General features: G+C 39.7%; 1 protein-coding gene across 1 annotated transcript; it reads left to right on the top strand.

Moving 5' to 3' along the window:
• Positions 1 to 9357: 9357 nt before the first annotated feature.
• calb2a (calbindin 2a) lies at positions 9358 to 23229 on the top strand. The gene is made up of 11 exons (XM_046316127.1): positions 9358 to 9546; positions 13544 to 13620; positions 14693 to 14782; positions 15070 to 15150; positions 16275 to 16331; positions 16941 to 17018; positions 19576 to 19631; positions 19748 to 19787; positions 19979 to 20032; positions 22405 to 22476; positions 22606 to 23229. Exons 1-11 carry the CDS (start codon positions 9453 to 9455, stop codon positions 22720 to 22722), a joined length of 816 nt encoding a protein of 271 aa, XP_046172083.1. The 5' UTR covers positions 9358 to 9452; the 3' UTR covers positions 22723 to 23229.
• Positions 23230 to 23920: the final 691 nt, after the last annotated feature.

The raw sequence follows: 23920 nt of genomic DNA, 5'->3' as shown, positions 1-23920 counted from the left end.
TGAAGCACGGGGGTGGCAGCATCATGTTGTGGTGGTGCTTTACTGTAGGAGGGACTGGTGCACTTCAGAAAATAGATGGCATCATGAGGCAGGACAATTATGTGGATATATTGAAGCAACATCTCAAGACATCAGTCAGGAAGTTAAAGCTTGGTCACAAATGGTTCTTCTGATGGACAATTACCCCAAATATACTTCCAAAGTTGTGGCAAAATGGCTTAAAGACAACAAAGTCAAGGTATTGGAGTGGCCATCACAAAGCCCTGACCTCAATCCTATAGAACATTTGTGGGCAGATCTGAAAAAGCGTGTGCGAGCAAGGAGGCCTACACACCTGACTCAGGTTCTATCAGGAGGAATGGGCCAAAATTCACCCAACTTATTGTGGGAAGCTTGTGGAAGGCTACCCGAAATGTTTGACCCAAGTTAAAGGCAATGCTACCAAATACTAATTGAGTGTATGTACACTTCTAACCCAATGGGAATGTGATGAAAGAAATCAAATCTGAAATAAATCATTCTCTCTACAATTATTCTGACATTTCACATCCTTAAAATAAAGTGGTGATCCTAACTGACCTAAAACAGGGAATGTCAGGAATTGTGAAAAACTGAGTTTCAATGTATTTGGCTAAGGTGTATGTAAACTTCCGACTTCAACTGTACGTTATTTGATTGCAAGCTAGCTAGCATTTTATTATTTGTTGACATTACTCAGCACAGAGGCTAATTCTAGTATTGCTACCTCAGTATGATTTGACACCTTATAGGCTGTGATTTGTCCTCATCGTATAATCATGTGCAGTATTCATCTCTAGACTGAAAACTGCAAAGAGAGATTCTAACCAAACTCACGTCTTCGAAAAGAGGTCGTCCTTATGCTAATAAAAGTAATGTAATGACCAGTTTTCTTAATTATAAATAGATAGGAGATGGTACAGACATGAGAATAATATATTCCTCTTACTTACAAAAACCTTAAAAATGCATACCGATGCATAACAGTGCATCAACGATCACACTGAACAAACTATAAGATATTTAGTAGCATAATACATCTAAACCATCAACTGTGGCATAGAAATGTCATATTTGCCATCATGAAAGAAACGTGCCCAGACAATAACATATACATGAATGTATTACACTATGTACTGTAATTCGGTACTGTGAATTGACATTTTATTAGGTACAAATTATTCTCATTATCATTGTGATTAAGGGATCAAGCACTGAAAGACCAATCAATGGCCTGTATGTCATGTGGACCAACAATCATTGTGTTGTGTTACTCATTAGTAATAATGAACAATGTATATATTCATTGGTGGACCTATAATTCCACCATTTTAATCTGAGTTAAGTATTTTCATTGGAGATATCTCCTTGATGGAGAGATCACCATACCTAGTCATGGTTATAAGTTATTGTAACGTCGTTCGTCTGTTGTAAGAAGAGAGTCAGACCGAAATGCAGTGTGTAGGTTACTCATGACTTTAATGAAATATATTGCGGTACATGAAATAACTGAATAAATACAAAAACAACAAACGGAACGTGAAACCTATTACAGCCTATCTGGTGACTACAACACAGAGACAGGAAGAAACACCCACAAATTACAACGCGAAAGTCAGGCTGTCTAAATACGGTTCTCAATCAGAGACAACGACAAGCACCTGACTCTGATTGAGAATCGCCCCAAGCAGCCAAGCCTAACTAGACACACCCCTAATCATACACAATCCCAATACTACAAACCCCAATACGAAACACAACATAATAAACCCATGTCACACCCTGGCCTACCCAAACCTATACCAAAAACACAAAATACAATGACCACGGCGTGACAGTTATGGTTATAAGAATAAAAAGTCTAACATTTTTAAAAGCCACTGAGTGTGAAAAACATTACGAACACTTTTCTAATATTGAGTTGTACCCCATTTTGCCATAAGAACTGATCATGTTGACTCCAATGCTTCCCACAGTAGTGTCATGTTGGCTGGATGTCCTTTGGGTGTTTCTTGACCATTCTTGATACACACGGGAAACTGTTGCGTGTGTTTAAAACCCAGCAATGTTGTAGTACTTGACACGAACTAATGTGCCTGGCACCTACTACCATACCCTGTTCAAAGGCACTGAAATCTTTTGTTTTGCCGATTCACCTTCTGAATGGCACATACACAATTCATGTCTCAATTAACTCAAGGCTTAAAAATCCTTATTTAATCCTCCCCTTCATCTACAATGATTGAAGTGGATTTAACAAGTGACATCAATAAAGGCTCGTAGCTTTCACTTGGATTCAACTGGTCAGTCTAGAGCCGTATTCTTAATGTTTTTTTTACACTTAATGCTTTTGGCCCACTTATTTTCATAGTCATATAAAGGAGCCTGTTGACTTCAGATGTTTGTCACAGTTGAGGAGTAGTAATGCACTGTATGTAGGAGATTCACTTCTTTACTGTAATTTTAGTCCTAAAAACAAAAGCATAATAACTAATAACTATAAAACCAACAAATTACACTTGTAAAGTTGTGTACTATGAGTGTGTTTGTGCAGGAGCAATGTCCTTGTGAGATTACAGGTAGGGAAATGCCTTTGAAGGGAATGGTTTATTTCCTATTGTTTATATTCATATTGACTCTCCAGCAATATGGGAAGAGATGTAACCCTTCGTGGTGAAACAGCCACGTCCGTTCACCACAAAAAATAAGTTACTACAAACAACAAATGATGTCCCTCTGACATCATTGCACGTGCAATAGAACAGCAGCATATGTACTGCAATATTTGTTTTTACCAGGATGCACAACGCTCCCCAGCTCTACTTAGTCAACAAAACAAAAACAACAACAACAGCCGTGGCACTAGGCACTGTTTCCCGTAGTGAGGATTCCATCTTTAAGATGCTTCCTAGAGAAGTAAAGGGATTTTATGCTTTGCTTGAAAAAGGCAAGAAATTGATTGTCATCAATGACTTTGATTAATAAAAGGAGGAATCTTTTGAAATGAGAGAAAAATAGGTGGATACGCTTCCACTCTCCATCTCAACTGTCCCTCCCAAGCAGTATTTAGAGAGACCTGTGTCACAGTACTGTATGCCTAAACACAAGACATGAACACATCAACAACTAAACACATATGCTGCAAAATGTGATGAATGAAAAGGAACTTTCCCATCCCCTATCCACTACATAATTCAGCAGTTCTGCCAACACACTGTAGAAGTGGAGCTGAGATGAAATATTAACACGGTGAGCCTAACAGACCGCCGCCAGAAATAGAAACACCTTTGGAGATATTTCTCCATCTATGGCATACTGTACCACTGCAAATATGCAACAAAATGAAGACAATGACAGTGCAGAAAAAACACCTTTCTCAAATGGTTTAAGAACAATATTATGTGTCATACATAGTACACTGTTGGCTCATGCCATATGGATAATAACCACTCATTGTTGTGCATAATGTAGAATGGTCAAATGCACAGTCTATAAATGGCTCAGGTCAAACACAGTGTGTTGTCCTGAGTGAGCGAGAAACAATAGTGACATGTCAATTGAAGACTCTGCTGATGCATGTTGTCAGTTACTACACATGAGAGTACACGTTGTTGTACTCTCATGCTTGATCAAATATGATATTGAGTTACCCATCATGATGAACTTAATGTTCATCAATGTTTCAAATACCATCTACTAATGTCATGTGGATCAGTACATAATTCAGGAGTTGATGACACGATGCTCTCCCTTTGTCTCTTAGCAGCACCAGCAGTATCTGCAGACTGCAACCACCCTTGTAATCAGTGCTGGAATATAAATGAATCAGCGAATGCCCTGTGTGAGCTGCATAAGCAGTAGGGAGTGAGAACAGGCTAGGGCCCCCATTACTCTCTATTAACAGACAAGATTCAGTTGGTAGAGCATGGCGCTTGTAACGCCAGGGTAGTGGGTTCGATTCCCGGGACCACCCATACGTAGAATGTATGCACACATGACTGTAAGTCGCTTTGGATAAAAGCGTCTGCTAAATGGCATATATTATTATTATTATATTAAGATAATAGTCACTCCAATATATATTCATGAGGGCATTTCAGTTGTAAGGTTCTGTGTTTATTTTCTTAGTCAACCTTGTGTTCTGTTTCGTTGTGTTCTTGAACGTAGCCGTGTCTTTCATTTTTATTCATTGATTTCACCTGTGTTAGTTATTCACCTGGTCTCATCAGCTCCTGATTTAGTTCAGTTCATTCTGTTTGTGCCTTTGTGAGGTATTGCTCGTTTTGACTCTACTAAGCCTTTTCCTAGTTTGTTTGTGAGATTCAGTTATAGCCTTCAGTCCTAGTTTTGAAACACCTGCCTGTTTGCCTACCTGTGTATGACCATTGCCTGCATGTGACCACGATTCCTGCCTTCTGCGAAATAAACACCTGTCACGCTCTGCGCGTGAATCTACACCTTTTTCTTCCTGAGTATTCATTACAACAGTGCTACACTGAATAAAATAACAAGTGTGTGTGTGTGTGTGTGTGTGTGTGTGTGTGTGTGTGTGTGTGTGTGTGTGTGTGTGTGTGTGTGTGTGTGTGTGTGTGTGTGTGTGTGTGTGTGTGTGTGTGTGTGTGTGTGTGTGTGTGTGTGTGTGTGTGTGTGTGTGTGTGTGTGTGTGTGTGTGTGTGTGTGTGTGTGATACATGTTTTAAGTGACTACTTTTTTGTTTTCTCATGCAATTGGTGTCACTCTACAAAGTAGTTATTTGTCTCTAAATGCTCCAAGATAAATGTAACTGACATTAGCAAGGAATACATGATTTTCATGGAGGCAACATAATGGCTACTGAATTCCTATGATCCAGATGGGTGAAATCTATTGATCACCACGCAAAGGTCAGATTAAAAAACACAGTTGTCTAAAACAGTGCTGTGTAATAACAGTGTTCTGAAGGGAACGTGAAGACAACCCTGGCATTGCTATGAGCCATTGTGCGTACAGATGTAGGATCTTAATTTGAGCCAGTTTGCTACCGGCAGGAAAATAATCCTGCAGCAGCAAGAAATGTGAATTATTATGTGGATTATAATTGATGGACATTTTTGTAAGGGTTGATACATTTTGTCTTAAAGGAAAATCAAGTCTGAAATTTCAAAGTGGAAATTACAAACTTCAGAAGCCTTTATAAACCTCAGATACACTACAAATGTTAAAGTTATCCTGCAACGGGGTGATCAAATTAAGATCCAACACCTGTACATCATTGCACGATGTCATGCTATCTCAGTGAGTTAGCTAGATAACTTGTGGTAATCATGCGTTGTACACTTTCTTCCATCTTTGGTCTGATGTCAGAGATTGTTTTTGTGTTTCCTCCTGTCTTTTCCCTCTTTCTCTGTTCCAGGCAAATTTTACTTCCCTTTTTTCAGCATGTCCCCACTATCGCTCAAACACCAACTGCTAAATCATCCTAGAGATCCCAATTCCATTTTAGCTCACTACAAATTAATGTCACTTTGCGTTAATGTTCTCACAGGCCCCATATTTCCTGTTTCAGGGGCACTCTGCTTTCCTAGGTCTCTATGTGGAGGACTGATTTCAGTTAAGACTAAACTCATATGAGCCACTAAACTTGTAAATCACTCACAAGAAATCGAGGTAATGATTGACGAATGTGATACTAGTTTGGAGTGTGGTTTTTCTACTATACATAAACACACACAGAAGTTTAAAAAATTACAATTAAAAAAAAAAAGATATTCATTTTTAGATCAAGAGGCACGCTCTCCCTGTCTTCTACCCAGATATTTCTTAACAACACACTACTCACACATTCCCCTCCTCCATCCTGTTCTTTTTATCTTTTTCATTTTGGTGTAATCAGTGCAGTGCAATCCAACTGTTGATGGAAAGCTTTTTTCTTATTTCCCCACTCACTTGGCTCAAATCTTCTAAGCTACCAGAGGGAGAAAGCCTGTAAAGACAGAGTGCCATAATAAGAGAGGGATTTAAAAGTATTCATTTCCGAAAGCAGTTTGGGAGATTCCCACCAGCACACAGCAGTGCACAGTTGAACAACACACACTCTTTTAAAAGTTTGCTTAAGTTTATCTTTTTTTGTTCATTAAAATCATAAACTAGTAGAGCGGAAGGAAGAATGAAAATAAATATTATGAGCAGTGGAGGTGGGAAACCCACAACTGAATACAACATTATGAGTCAGAGATGGTTTTAATATTTATATTAACAATTGCTATTCCCTGTTGTACATCAATCAATCTATATTCATGAAGGGGACAAACGACCACCTTCCTTGTATAGACAAAGCAAGAGTGATAACTGAAAAAAGGGAGGGTGTGAAGGACTAGAAAGCCTTTGCTATTGTTTTAAGGTCAACGCTTTATTCCTACTCTGCAGGGTGACAACTCCCATCTCAGAATGTTGATCTATCTGTCCCTGTCTTGCCAATAAATGTGAAGTGAGACTATTGATTGCATGGTGAAAAGACCTGCGGTGGAAATAGACTGAGACATCTCTGCTGAATAAAGGCTTTCAATGTTCCCAAACCGCCCTGTCAGCATTGGGTATGAAGGAGGATGGAACTGTGCCAAGATTCAGGTGACAACTGTTCAGATTTTATTGGCTGACTGTCTGTTGCAGATCATATTAGCTGACTGCTAATTTCAGATTATGTTAGCTGACTTTCCATAAAAAAGTTGTATGAGTTATTGAGCACTTTATGACATCCAAAAGATGTCTGTTGCTCTGGTCACGGTCAGAACACAGAGCCAGTCTCAGAGCCAGTGTAGTCCCAACCTGCAGTATGTCATGAGGAGACAAGGGGAAGTGTGACACTGCCAGGTTGTGGATACAATGATTTACAAGACATATTTCCTCAATAACTGAGCGAATTTACAATTTTCAGTTCTCGCCAGAGGATTATATTGAGGCGGTGTGCCCTTATTTCTGAGATTCCTACAGATAAGGCATTCATCATTGGGGCGGCAGGGTAGCCTAGTGGTTAGAGCGTTGGACTAGTAACCTGAAGGTTGCAAGTTCAAACCCCCAAGCTGACAAGGTACAAATCTGTCGTTCTGCCCCTGAACAGGCAGTTAAACCACTAGGCTGTCATTGAAAATAAGAATTTGTTCTTAAATGACTTGCCTAGTTAAATAAAATAAAATGTTACATTATTGACCATTGAAACTCCATCTGAATGTCCAAGGAGAGTTGAGCATTACTAAGAAGATTGTATAAACCAATAGAGAAATGCTGAACCAGGAATATCAAACAAAACAAGTACACTATATGTACAAAAGTATGTGGACACCCCTTCAAATGAGTTTCAGCCACACCTGTTGCTGGCAAATGTATAAAATCAAGCACACAGCCATGCAATCTCCATAGACAAACACTTACAATAGAATGGCCTTACTGAAGATCTCAGTGACTTTCAACGTGGCACCATCATAGGATGCCCCCTTTTTAACGAGTCAGTTCGTCAGAGCTTCCCCGGTCAACTGTAAGTGTTGTTATTGTGAAGTGGAAATGTCTAGGAGCAACAACGGCTCAACTGTGAAGTTGTAGGCCACACAAGCTCACAGAATGTGACCGCCGAGTGTTGAAGCGCATAGTGCATCTGTCCTCGTTTGCAACACTAACTACCGAGTTCCAAACTGCCTCTGGAAGCAACATCAGCACACAAATTGTTTCATGAAATGGGTTTCCATGGCCGAGCAGCCGCACAAAAGCCTAAGATCACCATGCGCAATGCCAAGCGTCGGCTGGAGTGGTGTAAAGCTCGCCGCTGTTGGATTCTGGAGCAGTGGAAACACGGTCTCTGGAGGGATGAATCACGCTTCACCATCTGGCAGCCCTACAGATAAATGTGAGTTTGGCGGATGCCAGGAGACCGCTACAGTACCTGCTCCAATGCATAGTGCCAACTGTAAAGTTTAGTGGAGAAGGAATAAAGGTGTGGGGCTGTTTTCCTTTGTTCGGACTAGGCCTCTTAGTTCCAGTGAAGGGAAATCTTAACGCTACAGCATACAATGACATTCTGGATGATTCTGTGCTTCCAACTTTGTGGCAACATTTTGGGGAAGGCCCTTTCCTGTTTCAGAATGGCAATGCCCCCGTGCACAAAGCGAGCTCCATACAGATCGGTGTGGAAAAATTTGACTGGTCTGCACAGAGCCCTAACCTCAACCCCATCTAACACCTTTGGAATGAATTGGGAAGTCAACTGCGAGCCAGGCATAATTGTCCAACTTCAGTGCCCAACCTCACTAATGGAAGAAAGTCCCTGCAGCAATATTCCAACATCTAGTGGAAAGCCTTCCCAGAAGAGGGGAGTCTGTTATAGCAGCAAAGGGGGGACCAATTCCATATTAATGCCCATGATTTTGGAATGAGATGACAACCAAGGGTCCACATACTTTTGGTCATGTTGTGTATGTTATAAGTTGCAAGGAAAATTCCTTTTCATAATTGTAATGTTGGTTGGATGTTCTGGTCCTCAAAGAATGCAGCCTAATCACAGATTCCTCTAGGGCTGTATAAAATGTGATTAGAGTGTGGATTTCTAATGAATCTGGCGTTGGTTGAATCATTTCACTGAAGCCGGAGTAATTGGCATGAATTAAAGCTGAGTGAGTTGCGCATGCAGCAGCTCCATGCAGTGCAGTGGCTGTGCAGCAGCAGGACTACAGTAATTACTGCTGTGCGTCCTCAGTCCCAGGGCACGGGCACGACTCCTCCCTGGGCTCTGGTTCTCCTTACTGAGCTAGTCTCAATGCATGAACGCCAAAGGATAATTAACCCAAGCCTTTGGGAAGTTCCTTGGAGACCAGTGACTCTTACTGTGATTGTAAACACATTTAAGAGGTGTCCATGTAGTCCATTGAACACACTTAAACACAGTAAGGATTAACACTCTATCCAATGCCAATCCATCCCCATCTTCCACTTCTACATGAATGCAAATTGACAGTGAAAATAAAGGAAGGAAATGACACTGGCAGTGTTTTGCTCATGGAGCTAGACAATTCCTGCGCATCTCATTGTGATTTACATAATTCAAGCCACATAGCCTAGAAATCTGGTTCTTGATGGCAGAGCTCAAACCTGAACAGCAACAGACGGTGCAGTCCATTGAAGTTCTTGGCTGCATTCCGACTATTGAACGTCCCTCTCCGCATGGAACAGTGAGTCCCTGTGCCTTGCGCGATTCCTCGCATCAGCAGGCGAACGCGGACGAATGGAGGTGCGAGGGCGTTGAACTTGGTGTCATTGCGCCACCTGCGTGGCTACATGGGAACTGCAGTCTCTGCTTTGGTTTAAAAGCTCTGGCAACACGCAGGGGGGTTACAGTGTGGATTGTGGTCCTACAGATAAAAAGTTCGCAGGAGATATTCTAGCGCACAGGAGGAAAAGTCGTTGAGAACATGGCAAACAAACCACAGCAGCCTCCTCACCTTCATCTGGCGGAATTGAGCGCCACCCAGTTCATTGACATCTGGAACCATTTCGATACGGACGGTTAGTACCGGAGCACAAAGTTATCCAAAATGTTACCTTGAATTTAACGCAGCACTTTTTTTGAACGAGGCATTGTTTCAAATGCAGACACAAATGTAAGCTAACATGTCGAATAGACTAGGTTACATATACTCTATCACAGATTTTAGTTTACAAATTGAACATATCACAGGCGTACCTTCAATACTTTTCGTTTTTTTATTTTCAAAGATGCGGCTTGGATATTGGGATAGCTTTGTCTAAAAAGTGCTGTATATCATAACTGAAATTCACCTTTGGTCATGATGGGAAAGGCGTGGGCTATAAACTGCTGGATGCTTAGAATTTTGATTGGACAAGACAATAAGTGTTTGACAAAAAAATGCTGGATAAGCATTCTAGTGCATTTACTTTCTTGGCAGTTAGAAAAACAACTGGATAACTCTGGATAATTTTTTAAATGTAATTAATTGTGGGCACTAAATAATGTATCTTTAGAAAGGTTCGAATGGGCTACTTGTGTATTAATTGATCCATTTAATATTTGATTTAAAATGGTTGGTTGTATGGATGCATGACTTTTATTCAGTTACTAGAAGAACCCACTCAGATACAATTAATACATCAGTATTACAATGTAGATCAGTCTATCGATCAAAAGGCATCAGAAGTCTAGGTTATACCTCAGTGCACCTCAGTGCACGGTGACCTAATGGAGGGATGGCCGTGTGGCACACTGTCGTCCATTGTAAACGTATATGTAGCCTTACCACACAATAAGCGTCATTTTTGTATAGGCCTATCAAAAAAGTAAGATTCACTAACTTGACTGAATACTTAAACATTGTAATAATATTATTCCACTGTGTTGTTTTATAAAGCACGATTAAACAAAAATAAACACATCTGGATGATGTCAGGACAGACTCAAGAGTTTCCATAGGCATCATAACTGATGGTTGGAATCCTGCTTTAAAAAGGTGCGTCTAAAATGTAAGGAGGGAGTTTGTCAATCGAATTCCAGTATTATATGAATGTAATTCACTATACAGATGAAACCCCAACTCAGAGGAGACAGACAACTATCTACTTTCAGTAGCCTATTACATGCTATAAAATGACGAGTTCTCGGCTCAATTCGAGCGAACGAGCCCACGCCCCTCCACACGCATTGTCCTTGGGCATAATTGGTTTCTAGGATAATTGTTTCCATTCCGTCCCGGCCATTTGATGAAGTGATAATACTGGCAAGAGTCTCATTCCGTCCCGGCCATTTGTTGAAGCAGAATTGATCCACCCAATAGGGCTATAGGCTGTCTCTATGGAACCGGCTCAAAGCCCGTAACAAAGGGAGACAACGTGGAGATTACTCTATATTTATTTCCAATGGTGTGTGTAATCAGTAATCAGTAGTGTAAGTGAGTGTTTTGCATGCATGAATGTGATAATGCAGGGTGATGAAAGGTGCACAAACAAACAAACGAGAACCACAACACAATCTACAACGGGTGTCTGCATGGAGAGAGTCTGTAGGTCCACCCAATAGGGCCTATACTGCGCTGTCTCTATGGATTAGGCATTTTCTGCAAAGACAACATGACATAGGGATGTGAACATGGTTCGCAGTGAATTGCTGCTCTTGTGCAAATAGTCTGTGCCAGAACATCAGATCATGAGATTGACCTAACAATTTTGCCGCTGACCATGGTGCTGAAATTATTAGACGAATCAACGATGTTGATGAACATTTTTCTATAGAGAACACACAGAGAGATACCTGACTAATGTCTGTCTGATATTGACATTTCAGTAATGCATAATTTATGATGCCGTGATAATGCATTGAAAGACTTGGCATGATCATGTTGTTGTCCCTTGATAATGTTTTCTAGTATTGTAGCTTTTCCCTGTCTTGTGGGGAATAGGTTATCAATCAGCTGGTATTTGTTTTCACAGTTCATACATTTTTTGGGTATGAGATAAATAACATCATAATGATTGCCAATGTTTATCAGGATTTGTTATTCACATAAGCCTAGAATATAATTATGTGACAAAAACGACTCAAAATGGCTGATGGTATAGGCTAACTCAAAATGGCTGATGGTATAGGCTAACTCAAAATGGCTGATGGTATAGGCTAACTCAAAATGGCTGATGGTATAGGCTAAAATGGCTGATGGTATAGGCTAACTCAAAATGGCTGATGGTACTAACTCAAAATGGCTGATGGTATAGGCTAACTCAAAATGGCTGATGGTATAGGCTAACTCAAAATGGCTGATGGTATAGGCTAACTCAAAATGGCTGATGGTATAGGCTAACTCAAAATGGCTGATGGTATAGGCTAACTCAAAATGGCTGATGGTATAGGCTAACTCAAAATGGCTGATGGTATAGGCTAACTCAAAATGGCTGATGGTATAGGCTAACTCAAAATGGCTGATGGTATAGGCTAACTCAAAATGGCTGATGGTATAGGCTAACTCAAAATCATAATGAGATGATAAGTCATAGAGGTCAAATGTGCCTAAAACAAGTCACATAATGCATTCTGATTGTATGACAGTATGCTGACAGTATGCTACTCTTAAGTTGTGGCCTTCTGAGGGATACCTTTACATTTAATAACAAATAGGTATCTTATGTTAGATCATGTTGGAGATGGCTATTGTCTGTGACCACAAATGTGACATAAACTAACACAGTAGGCCACATTCTATTGCCACAACTGTTTAGATAACAAGCAGGTGTCATTTGTTATTTGCAATTCTCCAATGAAGTAGAAAAAAAAAGTAAATGAGTAGATAATTGAAAAACAATTGGAGACTGCAGTACATAGGCTACTGTGGGCTAGTGTATATGTCACATCATCATGCACAGCATACTCAGCAGTATACATGCACACCTACAGCTTGTTTTTGATTTATTAACACATATACAAAGTTCATACAAAGTTCATAGACAATGAGCATATAAAACCACTGGATCATATTGGTCATACTAACATGTAATGATAAACGAAATCATATGTAAAGCTATTATACAAACCTATATGTCAATACAATAAAGAGATAATAAAATAAAATTGCATCATGAGGATTTTGCTAGAATAACATCCGCTCTATATAGAGCAAGTTTTTTCTGTGTAATCAAACGCAAATGTGCTTTTCCCATAATGATATGTACTTGTTTGTCTGGTAAATATCAAACTGAGTGCTTCCCCAGAGACTTCCGGTACTCAGGTCCGTGCAAATGTCACTAGGATCCACAGGCAAATTAATACATAGGCAATTGAAAGACATTTAAATCGTGAAGCTGATAGGAAAGGCATTGTTGGTATTTGTCAAAAGCCACTATAATAATCATCTCACGAGTCTCCCTTGATTGAGCAACATTAAGATTAAAGCTCTAGCGTTTCCTTCACCATTATTTATAGACATCCAAATAATCCTGGCAAGGGTGCAACTAGGCACATTTATTTGAAGTTGGGATTCCTGCATCGATTTCGTACATTGTCATGCCAGGCAGAAATTTCCCCATTGTCTTTTCAAATAACTGGACTTAAAAGGCCTTGGAGGCCTCAATTAGAGGGAGAGAGAGAGAAAGAGAGAGTAGCAGTGCATTTCAAGACTGGGAGACCCCTTCAAGGGATTTAATTAAGCAGGTGCCAACGTTTGAGTGCAAGCTATCTCACAAATCACGTCAGCCAGAGCCAGCCTTGCAGCATGCTAACCATCTGGACAAAAAACGAGTTAGTTATTATGTCAGTCATTGAGCCAGCCATCCAATCAGCCAGCAAGCAAGCCAGACAAACTTAGTTCTGGAGTATTATTGTAAAACAGGGAAGCATTGCCCTAATTTGCTGTCAAATTTGTACAATCTCACTTCTCAAGAGTCACACATTCACAATGGTACTACTATGCATTACATGGAGATCTTTGATGCTTCACAGTCACTGCCTGTATGATAGATAGTCTTGGGCTGATTTGTCAAATCCCTGTTTCCTCTGCTGCAGGCAATGGCTACATTGAGGGCAAGGAACTGGAGAACTTCTTCAGGGAGTTGGAGATTGCACGGAGAGGGGCCGGAGTGGTAAGGGAATGATCCCTGGGCCTTTACTAGGGCTCAATTCAATCAAACATGTCATAGCAATGTTTATACAGTATCTATGTTTACATAACTACTGCCCACATACATTACATAGTGTATGTCACAGGCCTATTCTGTCTCTGATGGGTCTTTGTGGAATGTTTCACAGTACTGAATCCAATACCATTTTGTAACATTATTTCCTGTAATGCTGGATTGACTGACCACTTTCAATGAAAGTGTCATGGCTCTGGTCATTAAATACAACAGTAAATATGTTTTGGGTTTTATTAGGTGAAACCAAAGGAGTACATCCTCATGCAAACACATATTGGACATAGTAATTGGTGTAACGTGAGTTTCCTTTAACAGGCTAACAGGCGAAGGTACAAAGTAATTCTACCACCAACTTCCCAAATTTGACTGACAATAGTAAAGGTAGTATTTTGTTTGTTCTTTAATCCAACAGTCATATGTTGGCATCTTCTCACTAATCAAGGTTGTGGCCTTTTCTGGTAGGTGGTTCATTGAGTTCCGGAACAAGCCCTATAGATATGAACTCATGTCTCTAAGCTGTCCAGTCCATCTAGGACTGGCAGTAATTAAAATGCGACTGATTTGTCCAATCAAGATCTAATGAATTATTTAAGCAACATCAAAACAACACATTTCTCCAGAGAGTTCTCCCACAGATGGAAGATATCCTCTTTCTTGGGAGGAGTCAGTGCAATAATCTTTGTGTCACCACATCTCGTGTGTGTAGAACACAGGAATCAGAGAGCATCAGTAATCATGTTACATATCATCTCCCTGTAGCTGCATAAAGTCTGTGACTAGAAGATGATGAGCCCTTTAGCTGGGTAGAAGATGCTTGTCTGTTTTAGAGAGACATTCTCTCTGTCTGCCCAGTGTAACAACCCCTAACATAAAAAACAAGCTCTTTCACAACAATGTGTGTGACCACAGTCCTATAACACGAGAGGACGGTTTGCGTAAAAAAAAATAACAACAGATCTTTACTGATGTTTGTGTCATGACAAACATATATTTGCGTGTATTTTTGCATGTGTTATAGGACCCATCAAACTCCACTTTCAGAGAGAAGATGAAGGAGTTTATGCAGAAGTTTGACAAGAATGCAGATGGGAGAATTGAGATGTCAGAGGTGAGCTGACATGTTTTCTTTTTCAGATCAATGAGGATTTGATTATGCTAGTGAGAATTATTACCAATGATCTCAGACAGTTTGCATATCAATGCAGAAATAATCAGACACTGGTAGATGTGTTCTGAAACTGTTGATTGACTCGATGATCTATGCTTCATTCGAGTAATCTTCGTCGAAAAGATACGATTCTATTATTAAACAGTATTTTTCACACAATCAAACACAGAGAAACAAAGGTTATCTTTTTTCCCCTAATTCATTTCTCTCTTTCTCTCCTTCTCCAGCTGGCTCAGATTTTGCCCACGGAGGAGAACTTCCTGCTTTGCTTCAGAGAGTTTGTTGGATCCAGTTCTGAGTTCATGGCGGTAAGTGGTGAAAATAGATGGTTTGAGAATTAATTTAGTTTGAGTAAGAATGTGAAGACTCGTACCGGCTGTTTATAATGTGTGTTGGTGGGATTGGAAATACAGAGATACTGTAATAAGGTAGAATAATTTTAAAAACAATTAGACAAAGCAATACTATAATACAAAAACACACTAGTATCCACATTTTGGAATCATTGCCTATCCCAAATCATATTAGGGAATTAGGGAATTGCACTGCAAGTAATACATCATTTGAGAGAAAAGTCTCTTTTTTAAAAAAGTATCCTACTCACAGGTTATTTTTGTCTGTCATGTGTGTCCTCTACCAAGAGAAAAACCACAATCACTCACTGGTAAAGGAGATTACATTTCAGAGACACTTGACAGCTCTGTCAGATTAGTTCTCATACAGTGTAAATGGAGAGAGTTTGATTATCAGTGATACCAGGAGGGACCATCCAGTCACCCACTGCACTCCTGTTATGTCAAGGGCAGGAAGAATTACACAAGAAAGAGAAAATGAGGCTTTTTAATCACCCGGTGTGGTAGCGAAGACATTTAAAGGGATTGAATGAGGAAGTACAAACTTCTATTTTCAGAATCATATATTATAGATGTGCGGCTGTAATTCTCAACAGACCTGGAGAGGGAGGGCATCTATCTTTGATAAGAGCCCTTTCTGGAAACAGGGACAGCTGCTAGATTAAAACATTAATTAAAATGCATTTCTCTCTCCTTGCCCTCTCACAATGTGTGGGAGATAGGATTTAGAAATCTGGAAAGTATAATGAAAACCCTAGTGTGATTACGGGAAGAAAAAACTAACAATTACCAGCCACATAAATTGGATATGATTTTTTCGTGTGCTCTTCCTCTCCTTTTGAAAGTGATCTCTGCCCCTCCAGAGAGTAATTCATGAATGTCACATGCAATCCCATTAATATAATGCAGTTTGATTGCTTCGGTGTTAAAGGACATTGGATATGGGGGTGTTTGAGTGTGAGTGGAGGAATGAGAGGACTCCTTTACAAAGTGATTGGTACTACTGTGGGAGCAAGTGATTGGCTGTATGTCTATTTTTTTCATTTCTAATGTGTGTGACTTTGTGTTTGCATATATAGGCTTGGCGACGATACGATACAGATCGCAGTGGGTACATTGAAGCTAATGAACTGAAGGTATGATTTCTCACTTGTTAACCATCAATGTAAGACATGTTTACAGTGTGTATTTTGTACAAACTATGCTAAAGCTCCAACCAATGTCTCCTAACTCTTCTTGTCATTCGATATAAGATGGCAAGGAGATGCATTATTATACTTTACAATGTAAATGAAGGTTTAGAAACCAACACCCAAAGATTTGCAGGTATAGTTGTTTTGTTGATACAGTGAGGGACGATAGGGACGATGCAAATTTCTCTCGTCTCAATGGCTGTCAGACAAGGACACTATACAAATCCTGACTTGTAATACCATCCATTAGGCGGTTGTCTGACACTGATTCATTTCTAAACGCGTTTTCTGCTGTCTTATCTGCAGGGAACTGCAGGTGTTACTGTAACACAGGCTGGTAGTGATAGATAGAATGGTCCTTTCTGTCAATGAAGGATCTGAGAATGTATGTGACACTTCCAACTCTGCGTAAGCCAATACTTATATGACTGACGAAAACCAATAACTGGGGCCTCAGCGCTAAAGTATAGACGAGCCAGACTCTCTAAGATCATAGGATTTTTGTTGACCTATTAGGGGATTATAGTTTACTCAACTTTCTCATCTCCACAGGGATTCCTCTCAGACCTGCTGAAGAAAGCTAACAGACACTACGATGACCAGAAGCTTCATGAGTACACACAGACAATAGTGAGTCTTTTCAGTCTAAATGAATCACTTCCTGTACCATTCCCAAACCCTTCATCCATGTAAAAGTATATATATTAATTGTTTTATTCACAAAAGTAGCGCACTGGGCCGTTACTAGTATTAGCAGACTAATATAGATGGCTGTAGGCACAAAACATTTTCAGCATCTCTGCTTTGGCAAAAAAAAGGTTGTTGTATAATTAAGAACAGTATCTTGCAGGATTCAATAGTTGGAATTGTAAGAGTTGTTGCTCTGTCCCTTTCTCTGCGATTGTCATTCTAATGGAATCCAGAAATAATAAAACCCTGTCCTCAAACATTTACATCAAAAGGTACAAAGTTATGGGCAAAGATACAAAAACAGTCACATCAAATTCAATATTTTTTCTTGATGAAATAACATGGAAAACAACCCCTTTTTGTGCAGTATTAATTTACCATCCTTATAAACCACTTATTGTAAATGTACATTACTGTATTGTACATAGGCTGGTAATCTAGGTTTGTACCTGTAGACTGAAGAAAAACAATCCACAATACAGTAATTGAGTACATTGAGACATCAAGTGGGTTGTGATGATGCGACTCAGTTAGTAGGGCATGACGCTTGCAATGCTGTGGTTGTGGGCTCTATTCCCGCAGCCGACTAGTGCAAAAAGTATGACAATATATGCACTCACTGAAAAGGAATGAAAACACCATTCCAGTATTTCAAGAAACTGGAAAACATATCAAGCAAGTATTTTTATATTTCACAAGTATTATCAGATTATCTGTTTTGTACAGATAATGATCAGATGCTCAGATACAAATGCTGGTAAACACTCAAATAAATGTAGTTCCATTTTTTCCACAAAAGTAGTGCACTGGGCCATTAATAGTCTTGTATTAGCGGACCGATATAGACTTCTTCAGCCCAGGCAAAAAAAATGATCTGCATCTCCCCAGTCCCTGCACCTCCAACCCTAAACTAATTCCCTTGGCTACGCCTTCCTCACAGACCTATCTGAGAAATAACCAGCACCATCACATCCAAAGTATGTTGAAAAACAATTTAATATAACTATATAGAATCACAAGGTAAAAGTCATGTAAAACTGTGAGGGGAATAACGACACTTCTAGAGTATATTGATCCACATGGACCACATCCTCGCATGTACACTATCGTTCAAAAGTATGGGGGTCACTTAGAAATGTCCTTGTTTTTGAAAGAAAAGCACATTTTTTGTCCATTAAATAACATCAATTTGATCAGAAATACAGTGTAGACGCTGTCAATGTTGTAAATGACTATTGTAGAAGGAAACGGACGATTTGTTATGGAATATCTACATAGGGGTACAGAGACCCATTATCAGCAACCATCACTCCTGTGTTCCAATGGCACATTGTGTTAGCTAATCCATGTTTATAATTTTAAAAGGCTAATTGATCATTAGAAAACCCTTTTGCAATTATGTTAGCACAGCTGAAAACTATTGTTCTGATTAAAGAAGCAATAAAACAGGCCTTATTTAGACTTTTATTTTATTTTACTAGGAAAGTCAGTTAAGAACAAATTCTTATTTTCAATGACAGCCTAGGAACAGTGGGTTAACTGCCTGTTCAGGGGCAGAACGACAGATTTTGTACCTTATCAGCTCGGGGATTTGAACTTGCAACCTTTCGGTTACTAGTCCAATGCTCTAACCACTAGGCTACCCTGCCACCCCAGACTAGTTGAGTATCTGGAGCATCAGCATTTGTGGGCTCGATTACAGGCACAAAATGGCCAGAACAAAGAACTTTCTTCTGAAACTTGTCAGTCTATTCTTGTTCTGAGAAATGAAGGCTATTCCATGCGAGAAATTGCCAAACTGAAGATCTTGTACAACACTGTGTACGACACCCTTCACAGAACAGAGCAAACTGGCTCTAACCAGAATAGAAAGAGGAGTGGAACATTGAACATTTAGTCCATAATGTTGCTTGATTGGTGGTTAGGATTTTAGCTGGTCAAAATGAGGCCAAATGAAAAGTGGAAAACTGTTAATATATATCCATGTGTTAGTGCAGGTTTTCAGTGACTTTATGTAAATCACGATTCTCATCTGCATTTCCTGCGGTGCAGGAAAATTGTCAGCAACAAAAGAGTGATAAAATGAAAATCCTACATCTGTAGTCATTGTCTGTGGGTATTGTATAATATACTTTATATGTGAACAAGGGAGCTATGTATCCCTTGTCCCATCATGCTGGTGGCAGCCATGTGGTTGGGAGTGGGACTCATGATGTCCTACGGGTTGTGTGTTCCAACAGCAGATGTTCAAACATCTGTTTGAACCTCAAGGCCTAAAGCTTGACCTGAAATACTCTTGGGAGAAAACCAATCTGTATTGTTTAGTCTTAGTGTTGAGTAGCAACTTCTATGTACAACGGATTGACAACAGAGTAGCATTCTGAATAAAAAATAATACATGTTGTTGTCACAACTGGTGAAGGCCCCTTGCTTTAATGTCTCTATCTATCTCTCCCTCCCTCTCTCCCTGTCTTTCTCTCTCGCTCTCTCTCTGTAGCTCAAGATGTTTGATCTAAACGGAGATGGGAAGCTGGGCCTGTCAGAAATGGCGAGGTGACTGTCAGCAACTGAGAAGAAATGTTTCTATTTCATGTGTGCCTTCAGCATCCGACACTCCTAACAAGTGTTTCATGGAAATGATTCTCTGTTCTCTGTTCTTCTCTTTTAAGGCTTCTCCCAGTTAAGGAAAATTTCTTACTGAAGTTCCAGGTGAGGAGTGTGCAAGTGGAACTGACAGTTCCTTCAAACAAATCCCTTTTCCACAGTAATTTTGGCTGAGAAAAAACAGCAATGTGATCATTTGATATTTCAGAACATAATCATTAATTTGCACAATCTAACTAAGTAACATCATGCTGCTCTGTTATAATATGTTTTTATTTCCAAATGTGTTTTCACAGGGTATCAAACTGACCTCTGAGCAGTTCAATGCTATCTTTGCATTCTACGACAAGGTACATTTAGATATGTGATTGGATATTGTAAAAGGGTACAGTTTGCTATATACTGTAGGCAGTGGCGATTTTAGCATGTAAATCTTGGTGGGGCAAACTCCCCCCCCAAAAAAAAATATTTGTAGTTGCATGCCAGCAATGCCACTACACAACACAACACTAAACAATACATTAATTGCACTATAACGGTGACAAGTGGTGCCCACAAATGTTTAGGTCCTACATAAAGCTGCCTCAACATCAGAGCTTCCTTTCCAGCATCATGAAGTGAATCCTTACCACCGCTACATCTGGCTTTCAGCAGAGCCTTGTCTGGCAGTGAAACAGTTCATTCAGCCTCGTTTACTGCCTTTTTTTAAAACATTGCTGATATGGCTGCATATCTCCCTGGTATATTACACTCATCTTGTTGTGCACGGTGGTCCTTCGTTGGCAAATTTTGTCATCAAAGAAAATGATTTTCAATTCAGAGTTGGAAGACCATTCAAAATGTATTTTCCCAGTCTGACTTCCCAGTTGCAATGCTTGCGGTTAGCCACTGTCACCAGTTCCTTCCAAACAACTCATTGTTGATTTCCAACTTGTTGTCTAATGTTTATGTCCAATGGCCGATGAGCACCAATAGGATTTATCTATATTTTATCTGCATTATTTATCTTCATTTGACAAGTATTAAAAAGGATTTGCCAGTAGACTTGATTCACAATGATGACTGCTAGCTATGATTGTGAAAGTATGATGTTGACATGATCAGCCCAATCAAAGCTACTGTACATATATAACATGATTTGACATAAGTTCTGTGGCCAATGACTTTGAGCCTCACTTGTAATAGAACTCTATGGTAGGACCCAAAGGGCTGACATTTTGGATGTCTACCCTTACTTAAGGACTGAAGCTAGGCATTTGCGTAATGTCCCCATGAGTGACAGAATACTGAGCCAATCACGGCGCAATGCTCCTTTTTTTCTGATGGCTTGCTCCACTACCACAGAAAGCACTGAGTGAGGCTGAAACATCTGCATTTTGGAGCTGCCTTACTCAATAAAACAAAAAAGGCTAAAAATGTGGGACTCCACTGGCTGTAGGTACAGTATTTAACTTTAAATCAGGTTTGGTGGATGACTCTGAGTTGTTGTTATGACTGATTTCACTCTCTGCAAATCAGTGGTCTTTCCGCTCATCCGGGTAGGTAAATAAGCTTGATTGGTACACCTGCTATTCTTGTTTGAGTGTTGGTTGAACATGTATTCCATCATTTGTGGACAGGTGATGCCAGATTTCAGGATCAAACTGCTGTTGTAGAATGTAGTAATGTCTTAGGCTAATAGCATTACATCTGGCTTAACATGTAGTGGATAGGGAGCTGACTTCAAACAAGTAAAACGCCAACTCGTATCACGTGTGTGTTGTTGACACGCCTAGAATTGATTGTGATGTATGGACTATTTGATTTGGCCTAATTCAAAACCGGCACTGTATCTCAGCTAATTTCTTGTAGCCATTGCTTTGTAGTCTACATGTCAGCATTGTGATACATATTTCATTAAATATACATTATTTTCTATTGAATTAAAGTATGTTGCTCCATTTTCCAAAAAGAGCATGCATTATTCTCTATTGAGGGTTACATGTACGACAGTTTCACAATATTGTACTTACAATCCATAAGACAACTATTAGCAGGGATCCAAATAGCTCACAGACTCTCTGAGTGACAAGTTAGAGCCTGTGACTTAAGTTGAAAAAATATGCTAAAAGTTTTGGAATGTGGACTGAAATGAAAGTGAGGATGGAGAGTAAAATTGAAATGCTTCAGCAGACCAGAGGGCTTTTTGCGTGCCTATGTCTGGACTACATGCTTGCTGAGAGGACTGGGGCAGACACTCAATTATAAATGAAATGCAGTCCATGTACACATGATGTGTGTCAAATGCTAACATTTACGTGCATAATTATTTCAGCGTTTGTTTCAACCTCCACCCTGCAGCTGAATCACTGGCAGCTGCTGTCACTGCTATGGAATTATGGGTAAAAATAATGGAAAGAGCAGGTCAACTGAACACTAACATTGCTCACAGTGCCAAAATTAAAATGTGCATAGCTTTGAAAAATACAAAATGTTTGACAGCACGCAACCAAGACAGTCTGTTTCCCTGCCTTCTCAAAGAAACACCCCACCATTGTAACTTCAGTACCATGCCCCCCCCCCCCACCATATCTCCTTATACATGTAAAGCTTTTGCTCTAAAGCAGCCATATACCATACATATATTTTATTCATAAGTGAAATGTCAAGGGAAGTGTACTTTTTAAAACTAACTAAAATTCTAATGCAGGTATATGATACATTTTACCCCTCTTTCTTACAGGATGGAAATGGCTACATTGATGAGCAGGAGCTCGATGCTCTGTTGCGTGACCTCTATGAAAAGAACAAAAAGGTGAGATAATATGGAAGGTTTGAAGCTTAGCTCTCATTCCCACATAATGCTGAATTTATCATTTTAATGTGTCATTACAGAAGCACCTGTATAGTTACTGGTGTCGTGTCTTCTCTAATCTTCTTTCAGGAGGTGGACACCAAAAACCTGATTGACTACAAGAAGAGCATCATGGCCCTGTCGGACGGAGGGAAGTTGTACCGCTCCGAGCTGGAGATTGTGCTCTGCAGGGAGCCCATGCTGTGAACCCTGACAACCATCGCTGTCTGTTTTTTGACCTCCATGACCTTATCTGCCCATCCCCAGATCACACCCACCTCCAGCTGCTTGACGACTGTAACCTGGTGCATGTGCCGGTCACTCCCTTCATGAGTTTTGAATGAATGTGCAACTGAGAAGCACAAACCAGCTCTCCCTCAGAACCTCTGTCCCCACTCGTCCCTGCAGACTGACCCAGCCATTACGTTGCCCCTCAAATTCTACATTTAACAAAATGAATAAAGATGATAAAGGTACTTCTGATAATTATGATTGCAATGTGAACAGGAGAGGAATGAAAATGAATATAATAGGATTATTTATTCTGAATGCTTGGTTTGACTTTTCTCCTCTCTTTTTTCTCTGTTTGATCTGGTGTTTCATAGTTAAATTATTATCCTGTTACATTTAGATTTTTGATGTTGGGTTTTCTGGCTGATACTGTTATAATGAGGATATTATCGAACGCATTAATTAAAGATATCTTACGATTCAGATTTTCTCATTTTGACTTTCACATTGTGTTCACCTCGTTTGCTACCCCTCCTTGTGCTTAGAATTTATAATCCATTCAATTGAATATTGACATGCTGCTTTGAAAGAAAGTGTCTTGGGAAAACACTTTAAGATGCCCTCTGTTTTATGTTAGTATCAATTAGTATTTATAGAGATGAAGTGGGTGGAGAGTGGGTATAAAATAAGGAGAGCCCTACTGTCAAACCAGATAACCGTGCACGGTACTGCGACCACTCACAGAAACACTTAAACATTTTTTTCATTATAAGAGAATACCTCCATCAAGTCCTAAATTCCCTGTATAGGTATTTCTGAAGTAGGACATATTTCCAGGAAAATCCCCTCTAATTATGTGCAGATTCTTTTAAAACGAGCTCAATAATTCAGCAGTCATACTTCCCTCTCGCACAGCCAAACTTGTAGAAATTTTGATCAATTAATCATGACTATTTCCATGTTTAGGTTTTTTTGCAAGAAAAGACTGGCTTTTTCATCCATTGTGCAATGCACAGAGATGAGCATTTGTGTTATGTTGTAGTCATTTCTATAAGATGCATATTAACAAAGACTTGTTGCAAATAGAGAAACGTACGTGAGATACAAATCCCTCACTCCCTAACCATATTAGTCTATATTTAGTCAGTGTGCTGCCTCAGTTTACTGTCTGCGT

Source organism: Oncorhynchus gorbuscha, linkage group LG01 (genome assembly GCF_021184085.1).
Source record: "Oncorhynchus gorbuscha isolate QuinsamMale2020 ecotype Even-year linkage group LG01, OgorEven_v1.0, whole genome shotgun sequence".
NCBI classification, from domain to species: Eukaryota; Metazoa; Chordata; class Actinopteri; order Salmoniformes; family Salmonidae; genus Oncorhynchus; species Oncorhynchus gorbuscha.
Note: the sequence above shows the minus strand (reverse complement) of the source record. Positions and strands in the feature narration are given on the sequence as shown.